Raw genomic sequence first — 9,989 nt, forward strand, 5'->3', positions numbered from 1 at the left:
TTTTGAATTACAGGAAATTTCTTTAAAAATTGGAGATAGCAGAATGGTATGGGGATGTATGGCCTGACATGGAGAAGAGGTATGTAACGTGAAATTCTCCTTAAATTGCAAGAATCTCGCTCAAAGTTTTGGAATAGAATGCTTCATGACTGATTGTTCAGTGTAGGAAAGTGGCTATTAGAAATAACTCCTCTTACTCATACAAGAGTTGCCATTTGATATCAAACACATGCATGCATAAACATCCCCCACAGACATTGACTTGGAGCATTTGCTTCTCAAATTTTTAATTTAACTAATATGTCAGATTTTTACATTCACCTGTTCCATAATACAGGTCTACATCTTGAGTACGTCTTTGATTACTATCATGATTCCACAAGATGGCAGTGTTTTCTTAGGGACCCTGAGGAAAGCTCTCAAGTGCTCGTGTGTGTGTGTGTGTGTGTGTGTGTGTGTGTGTGAGAGAGAGAGAGAGAGAGAGAGAGAAGGAGAGAAAGAGAGAGAGAGAACGGGAAGGGCGAAAAGAGGAGGGGTTAGTTATATACCAGGGGTTGTGAAAATAACCTCTTTTTTCTAATTGGTAGGACAGATTCTTTTTATGATTTCTAAAGTAGAAGAAATAAAATATCTGTGCTATGTTCATTTTTTTTGGATTGAAAATTTCAATCCTCAGTGAACCAGGGCAGAAAAGAATGATGATATCCTTGAGAGTTTTACTGGTGATCCTGTGGCTTCAGTTAAGCTGTGAGTTGGGCATCTCTATAGGAACATAATGTACAATATTTTGAGATATTGTCTATCCTAGGCTGGGGGCTAGAAGCCTGAATTTTTTCTCTAACTAAGAGAGAGTAGAAGGCCTGTAAAAACATGATTTGAATTCTGGGGAGTAAGCATTTTCCTCCCAATTTGTCTTCTCTGTCTGACCACTGTCTTTTTCACAGGGGTTTGGAGCCAACAGAAGGAGGTGGAGCAGGATCCTGGACCCTTCAATGTTCCAGAAGGAGCCACTGTCGCTTTCAACTGCACTTACAGCAACAGTGCTTCTCAGTCTTTCTTCTGGTACAGACAGGATTGCAGGAAAGAACCTAAGTTGCTGATGTCCGTATACTCCAGTGGTAACCAAGATGGAAGGTTTACAGCACAGCTCAATAGAGCCAGCCAGTATATTTCCCTGCTCATCAGAGACTCCCAGCTCAGTGATTCAGCCACCTACCTCTGTGCAGTGAACACACAGTGCTCCCCAGACACCTGCAGTCTGTACCCAAACCTGCTGGGCCCCTGGAATGCCTGATGTGGAGTGGAGCTTAGACTGCAGGGCAGTAAAGTTCTCTTTGCTCTCTAGACTCAAGTTGAAATTCACAGTACTAGTATGGAGGACTGATTGATTAGGGAAGCATTATTATAATTCTGAAAATAATTGAGACCCTGAAGAAAAATGAAAGATACAGTCTTGGTCTGGTTAAAATATTTTCCTGTATTCTCTTTCTACTTTAGTTTTAAAATATATTTATGTTTCTTCTGGAGAGATTAAAAAAATAAATTTTTTTGAGATCATTGACGAACCAGAAGGATTACATATTCATTTCATACATACATCACAATCTATGCCATAAGCATATCCATCATCTCTAAAAGTTTACTTCCTCCCTCCTGTTTTTTTAAATTTAGGTATGATTGATATACAGCAAGGTGCCTATATTACATAATGTATACATTTTAATGCCCACTCTAGTTTTATGCCATATCTATGCTTTATGAGATTGGTTTTATGATTCTTTTTATTTATATCAGGAAAACATTTTCACACAATAACAGATATTCACTCACTGTCCATAAGACATCTTATTCTTTCCCCATTTAGTTACCCAAGAAGTTTGACAGACATTGCTTTAGGAATGCAACAGAAAAACACAAATGCAAAATAAAAAAGATCAGCAAACTACTGTGAAAATCCTGTAAGTCATAAATTCTTTTTTTCTTTTATTATTATTATTAGTATTATTATACATTAGGTTTTACGGTACATGTGCACAATGTGCAGGTAAGTTACATATGTATACATGTGCCATGCTGGTGCGCTGCACCCACCAACTCATCATCTAGCATTAGGTATATCTCCCAGTGCTATCCCTCCCCCCTCCCCCCACCCCACAACAGTCCCCGAAGTGTGATGTTCCCCTTCTTGTGTCCATGTGTTCTCATTGTTCAATTCCCACCTATGAGTGAGAATATGCAGTGTTTGGTTATTTGTTCTTGCAATAGTTTACTGAGAATGATGATTTCCAACTTCATCCATGTCCCTACAAAGGACATGAACTCATCATTTTTTATGGCTGCATAGTATTCCACGGTGTATATGTGCCACATTTTCTTAATCCAGTCTATCATTGTTGGACATTTGGGTTGGTTCCAAGTCTTTGCTATTGTGAATAATGCCGCAATAAACATACGTGTGCATGTGTCTTTATAGCAGCATGATTTATAGTCCTTTGGGTATATACCCAGTAATGGGATGGCTGGGTTGAATTGAATTTCTAGTTCTAGATCCCTGAGGAATGGCCACACTGACTTCCACCATGGTTGAACTAGTTTACAGTCCCACCAACAGTGTAAAAGTGTTCCTATTTCTCCACATCCTCTCTGGCACCTGTTGTTTCCTGACTTTTTAATGATTGCCATTCTAACTGGTGTGAGATGGTATCTCATTGTGGTTTTGATTTGCATTTCTCTGATGGCCAGCGATGGTGAGCATTTTTTCATGTGTTTTTTGGCTGCATAAATGTCTTCTTTTGAGAAGTGTCTGTTCATGTCCTTTGCCCACTTTTTGATGGGGTTGTTTGTTTTTTTCTTGTAAATTTGTTGGAGTTCATTGTAGATTCTGGATATTAGCCCTTTGTCAGATGAGTAGGTTGCGAAAATGTTCTCCCATTTTGTAGGTTGCCTGTTCACTCTGATGGTAGTTTCCTTTGCTGTGCAGAAGCTCTTTAGTTTAATTAGATCCCATTTGTCAATTTTGGCTTTTGTTGCCATTGCTTTTGGTGTTTTAGACATTAAGTCCTTGTCCATGCCTATGTCCTGAATGGTAATGCCTAGGTTTTCTTCTAGGGTTTTTATGGTTTTAGGTCTAACATTTAAGTCTTTAATCCATCTTGAATTGATTTTTGTATAAGGTGTAAGGAAGGGATCCAGTTTCTGCTTTCTACATATGGCTAGCCAGTTTTCCCAGCACCATTTATTAAATAGGGAATCCTTTCCCCATTTCTTGTTTTTCTCAGGTTTGTCAAAGATCAGATAGTTGTAGATATGTGGCATTATTTCTGATGGCTCTGTTCTGTTCCATTGATCTATATCTCTGTTTTGGTACCAGTACCATGCTGTTTTGGTTACTGTAGCCTTGTAGTATAGTTTGAAGTCAGGTAGTGTGATGCCTCCAGCTTTGTTCTTTTGGCTTAGGATTGACTTGGTGATGCAGGTTCTTTTTAGGTTCCATATGAACTTTAAAGTAGTTTTTTCCAATTCTGTGAAGAAAGTCATTGGTAGCTTGATGGGGATGGCATTGAATCTGTAAATTACCTTGGGAAGGATGGCCATTTTCACGACATTGATTCTTCCTACCCATGAGCATGGAATGTTCTTCCATTTGTGTGTGTCCTCTTTTATTTCCTTGAGCAGTGGTTTGTAGTTCTCCTTGAAGAGGTCCTTCACATCCCTTGCAAGTTGGATTCCTAGGTATTTTATTCTCTTTGAAGCAATTGTGAATGGGAATTCACTCATGATTTGGCTCTCTGTTTGTCTGTTATTGATGTATAAGAATGCTTGTGATTTTTGTACATTGATTTTGTATCCTGAGACTTTGCTGAAGTTGCTTATCAGCTTAAGGAGATTTTGGGCTGAGACAATGGGGTTTTCTAGATATACAATCATGTCGTCTGCAAACAGGGACAATTTGACTTCCTCTTTTCCTAATTGAATACACTTGATTTCCTTCTCCTGCCTAATTGCCCTGGCCAGAACTTCCAACACTATGTTGAATAGAAGTGGTGAGAGAGGGCATCCCTGTCTTGTGCCAGTTTTCAAAGGGAATGCTTCCAGTTTTTGCCCATTCAGTATGATATTGGCTGTGGGTTTGTCATAGATAGCTCTTATTATTTTGAGATACGTCCCATCAATACCTAATTTATTGAGAGTTTTTAGCATGAAGGATTGTTGAATTTTGTCAAAGGCCTTTTCTGCATCTATTGAGATAATCATGTGGTTTTTGTCTTTGGTTCTGTTTATATGCTGGATTACATTTATTGATTTGTGTATATTGAACCAGCCTTGCATCCCAGGGATGAAGTCCACTTCATTATGGTGGAGAAGTTTTTGATGTACTGCTGGATTCGGTTTGCCAGTATTTTATTGAGGATTTTTGCATCAATGTTCATCAAGGATGTTGGTCTAAAATTCTCTTTTTTGGTTGTGTCTCTGCCCGGCTTTGGTATCAGGATGATGCTGGCCTCATAAAATGAGTTAGGGAGGATTCCCTCTTTTTCTATTGATTGGAATAGTTTCAGAAGGAATGGTACCAGTTCCTCCTTTTACCTCTGGTAGAATTCGGCTGTGAATCCATCTGGTCCTGGACTCTTTTTGGTTGGTAAGCTATTGATTATTGCCACAATTTCAGTTCCTGTTATTGGTCTATTCAGAGATTCAACTTCTTCTTGGTTTAGTCTTGGGAGGGTGTATGTGTCGAGGAATTTATCCATTTCTTCTAGATTTTCTAGTTTATTTGTGTAGAGGTGTTTGTAGTATACTCTGATGGTAGTTTGTATTTCTGTGGGATCAGCGGTGATATCACCTTTAACATTTTTTATTGCATCTATTTGATTCTTCTCTCTTTTTTTCTTTATTATTCTTGCTAGCAGTCTATCAATTTTGTTGATCCTTTCAAAAAACCAGCTCCTGGATTCATTAATTTTTTGAAGGGTTTTTTGTGTCTCTATTTCCTTCAGTTCTGCTCTGATTTTAGTTATTTCTTGCCTTCTGCTAGCTTTTGAATGTGTTTGCTCTTGCTTTTCTAGTTCTTTTAATTGTGATGTTAGGGTGTCAATTTTGGATCTTTCCTGCTTTCTCTTGTGGGCATTTAGTGCTATAAATTTCCCTCTACACACTGCTTTGAATGCATCCCAGAGATTCTGGTATGTTGTGTCTTGGTTCTCGTTGGTTTCAAAGAACATCTTTATTTCTGCCTTCATTTCGTGATGTACCCAGTAGTCATTCAGGAGCAGGTTGTTCAGTTTCCATGTAGTTGAGCATTTTTGAGTGAGATTCTTAATCCTGAGTTCTAGCTTGATTGCACTGTGATCTGAGAGATAGTTTGTTATAATTTCTGTTCTTTTACATTTATTGAGGAGAGCTTTACTTCCGAGTATGTGGTCAATTTTGGAATAGGTGTGGTGTGGTGCTGAAAAAAATGTATATTCTGTTGATTTGGTGTGGAGAGTTCTGTAGATGTCTATTAGGTCCACTTGGTGCAGAGCTGAGTTCAATTTCTGGGTATCCCTGTTGACTTTCTGTCTCGTTGATCTGTCTAATGTTGAGAGTGGGGTGTTAAATTCTCCCATTATTTTTGTGTGGGAGTCTAAGTCTCTTTGTAGGTCACTCAGGACTTGCTTTATGAATCTGGATGCTCCTGTATTGGGTGCATATATATTTAGGATAGTTAGCTCTTCTTGTTGAATTAATCCCTTTACCATTATGTAATGACCTTCTTTGTCTCTTTTGATCTTTGTTGGTTTAAAGTCTGTTTTTATCAGAGACTAGGATTGCAACCCCTGCCTTTTTTTGCTTTCCATTTGCTTGGTAGATCTTCCTCCATCCTTTTATTTTGAGCCTATGTGTGTCTCTGCATGTGAGTTGGGTTTCCTGAATACAGCACACTGATGGGTCTTGACTCTTTATCCAATTTGCCAGTCTGTGTCTTTTAATTGGAGCATTTAGTCCATTTACATTTAAAGTTAATATTGTTATGTGTGAATTTGATCCTGTCATTATGATGTTAGCTGGTTATTTTGCTCATTAGTTGATGCAGTCTCTTCCTAGTCTCCATGGTCTTTACATTTTGGCATGATTTTGCAGTGGCTGATACCGGTTGTCCCTTTCCATGTTTAGCACTTCCTTCAGGAGCTCTTTTAGGGCAGGCCTGGTGGTGACAAAATCTCTCAGCATTTGCTTGTCTGTAAAGTATTTTATTTCTCCTTCACTTATGAAGCTTAGTTTGGCAGGATATGAAATTCTGGGTTGAAAATTCTTTTCTTGAAGAATGTTGAATATTGGCCCCCACTCTCTTCTGGCTTGTAGGGTTTCTGCCGAGAGATCCGCTGTTAGTCTGATGGGCTTCCCTTTGATGGTATCCCGACCTTTCTCTCTGGCTGCCCTTAACATTTTTTCCTTCATTTCAACTTTGGTGAATCTGACAATTATGTGTCTTGGAGTTGCTCTTCTCGAGGAGTATCTTTGTGGCGTTCTCTGTATTTCCTGAATCTGAATGTTGGCCTGCCTTGCTAGATTGGGGAAGTTCTCCTGGATCATATCCTGCAGAGTGTTTTCCAACTTGTTTCCATTCTCCCCGTCACTTTCAGGTACACCAATCAGACGTAGATTTGGTCTTTTCACATAGTCCCACATTTCTTGGAGGCTTTGCTCGTTTCTTTTTATTGTTTTTTCTCTAAACTTCCCTTCTCACTTCATTTCATTCATTTCATCCATTTCATCTTCCAGGGCTGATACCCTTTCTTCCATTTGATTGCATCGGCTCCTGAGGCTTCTGCATTCTTCACGTAGTTCTCGAGCCTTGGTTTTCAGCTCCATCAGCTCCTTTAAGCACTTCTCTGTATTGGTTATTCTAGTTATACATTCTTGTAAATTTTTTTCAAAGTTTTCAACTTCTTTGCCTTTGGTTTGAATATCCTCCCGTAGCTCGGAGTAATTTGATCGTCTGAAGCCTTCTTCTCTCAGCTCGTCGAAGTCATTCTCCATCCAGCTTTGTTCCGTTGCTGGTGAGGAACTGCGTTCCTTTGGAGGAGGAGAGATACTCTGCTTTTTAGAGTTTCCAGTTTTTCTGCTCTGTTTTTTCCCCATCTTTGTGGTTTTATCTACTTTTGGTCTTTGATGATGGTGATGTATAGATGTGTTTTTGGTGTGGATATCCTTCCTGTTAGTTTTCCTTCTAACAGACAGGACCCTTAGCTGCAGGTCTGTTGGAGTACCTGCCCAGCCGTATGAGGTGTCAGTCTGCCCCTGCTGGGGGGTGCCTCCCATTTAGGCTGCTCGGGGGTCATGGGTCAGGGACCCACTTGAGGAGGCAGTCAGCCCGTTCTCAGATCTCCAGCTGCGTGCTGGGAGAACCACTGCTCTCCTCAAAGCTGTCAGACAGGGACATTTAAGTCTGCAGAGGTTACTGCTGTCTTTTTGTTTGTCTGTGCCCTGCCCCCAGAGGTGGAGCCTACAGAGGCAGGCAGGCCTCCTTGAGCTGTGGTGGGCTCCACCCAGTTCAAGCTTCCAGGCTGCTTTGTTTACCTAAGCGAGCCTGGGCAATGGCGGGCGCCCCTGCCCCAGCCTCGCTGCTGCTTGCCTTGCTGTTTGATCTCGGACTGCTGTGCTAGCAATCAGCGAGACTCTGTGGGCGTAGGACCCTCTGAGCCAGGTGCGGGCTATAATCTCCTGGAGCACCGTTTCCTAAGCCCGTCAGAAAAGCGCAGTATTCGGGTGGGAGTGGTTCGATTTTCCAGGTGTCGTCTGTCACCCCTGGAAAGGGAACTCCCTGACCCCTTGTGCTTCCCTAGTGAGGCAATGCCTCGCCCCTGTTTCAGCTGGCGCACGGTGCGCTCACCCACTGACCTGCGCCCACTGTCTGGCACTCCCTAGTGAGATGAACACGGTACCTCAGATGGAAATTCAGAAATCACCCGTCTTCTGCGTCGCTCATGCTGGGAGCTGTAGACCGGAGCTGTTCCTATTCGGCCATCTTGGCTCCTCCTCCATAAATTCTTTTAGTTATAGAACCCTCATCCCATCTCCAGCCTTAGCTGCAGCTCCACTCCTGAGTTATATAAGGGCACATTTGATGAGTAGATGGCGGAACTAGAGGGAGAGGGTGAGAACTGGTTAAAAAAAAGCCTAGATATTTGCAGAGATCGAAGATTAGAGAGGGTCTATATTGCCATTTTGGGGTAAAGTCTGAATTGAACTCAAAACCTTGTGGAAGAGTATGTTGATTCCTATGTAACTGACTGTGGCTTGGAGATGGTAGGGAGTCTTAGCCCTAGTCACAGCATGTTATATACCCACAGCCCCTGCTGGAATGACTTAAAATTTATTGAGAGGATCTCTAAGTATCTAAAAGAAGTCTAGACACCAAGAGGCTTTATGATGAACAAAGACCTGTTTAAATTAATGACCAGAGACCATACAGTATTGAGCATGTTTCAGCAAATGTTGGAGGAGAGTTGGAAACACTGAAGAGCATACAAATGCCTCCCTCTTCTGACTACCTAGCAATACACATTTGCCCTGCAATATATACTATGTTTGGGCAAAATATTTGTGCCTGATGAAAAGAAGGCTTTTTAGTAGGTATTAAGTTGAATTACAGGAAAAAACTTTGAACATCACTTTATTATAAAAGTGAAGTTGTAGTCTGTTGGACATGATATCATTTATGTAGTCCTCAAAGTGGGAAAGTTTAGAAATGGAGAGTTAAGATTTCTGTCCAGGGTTGTTCCCATAGTCACTGATGAAAAGGATGCAACTCAATCCAAATTTGCTTCAAATTCTTCATCTGAAGAATGAAAGACTGAAGAAATCTTTCCAAGCCTTGGAAGAAAGATTTGAAAGGCAGTAAGGAAGAGCAGAAAGTTGTACCAGAATCAAGATACTTAAATTTTACTTCCACATTTGTTATTTACCTTTTGGCTTCCTGGCATTCTGGAAAGAACCTGGGTTGTGTTTTTTGTTTGAATATTTATGTTACTAATGGTCCATTTATAAGGCTATGTATTGTATATATTTCAGGATTTGTTTCAGTATTAAATGAGATAACATACTGCCTTGGGATGAGTTCCTTAAAAGTAGAGACTGCAGTTGGAATTCTTTCTCTGTAATTGATTGAGGAAACCAGGTTGAGACAGGGGGAAAGACTAAGCATGGACTTGGTCCAGCGGGAGTCTTGATCCCGCCTCACCTCATGGGGAGCTCTGGAGAGTGAACTGCATCACAGGGGTGATCCCTCCCACCCTGAGGCAAGGAAGCCAGACTGCCCTGACCTATTGTGGGTAAGAATAAAGTCATAATTGGCTGCAGTGTTTCTTGGGGTAGAGGTATATGCTACTGGACAATGGTGCCTCTCATTGGCAGAGATCAACTTTCTAGGGAAAGGGGCAACTGTGAGCCAAGAGTACCCAACACTCACAGTAGCGGGGGATGGCTACAATGTCCTGGGAAAGAGATCTAGGCTGGGGACCAGCAATGTTCGTTATTATCATGGAACTTGCCTGGTATGTGGGCAGCATTCAAGAAATAATAAACTTTAATTATATTCTGAATTTTAATTTCTCTCCCCTTTTGAAGGCGTTTATACAGCTGGCCTTACCAATTTTGAGGAGTTGAAATAATGTAAGTTAAAGCACTTGTTAACAGAAACCATCTAAATAAATATAAAAAACAGATAAAAGGAAAAATTTTTTCAAAGCTAAAATTCAGAAATTTTTAAAAGAGTAGTGACCAGAGAACCAGTCTACCATCTTAGTTGCTTTTGGGAACGATGAGATAACATTCTATCCATCACTTTCTATCCAGGTAGCAATGATTCTGATGATTTACAGTTCATGACTCTGGGCTTCCATGTGTAGACAGAACAACAGAGATACCGTCTATGTTTATACATGATTAATGCTATTTTGTTATTAATTTGTATTTAAGAATGAAGGACTGGGTAGCTGGATGGA

At 40.6% G+C, this 9,989-nt stretch overlaps 1 gene segment (V, D, J or C); it reads left to right on the forward strand.

The window, feature by feature from the left end:
• The first annotated feature begins 695 nt into the window (after nt 1-695).
• LOC129013223 (T cell receptor alpha variable 12-1-like) lies at nt 696-1,294 on the forward strand. The segment is given in 2 exon segments: nt 696-747; nt 945-1,294. Coding segments are annotated over 2 exon segments (402 nt in total).
• Nucleotides 1,295-9,989: the final 8,695 nt, after the last annotated feature.

This window comes from Pongo pygmaeus, chromosome 15 (genome assembly GCF_028885625.2).
Source record: "Pongo pygmaeus isolate AG05252 chromosome 15, NHGRI_mPonPyg2-v2.0_pri, whole genome shotgun sequence".
In the NCBI taxonomy this organism is placed as follows: domain Eukaryota; kingdom Metazoa; phylum Chordata; class Mammalia; order Primates; family Hominidae; genus Pongo; species Pongo pygmaeus.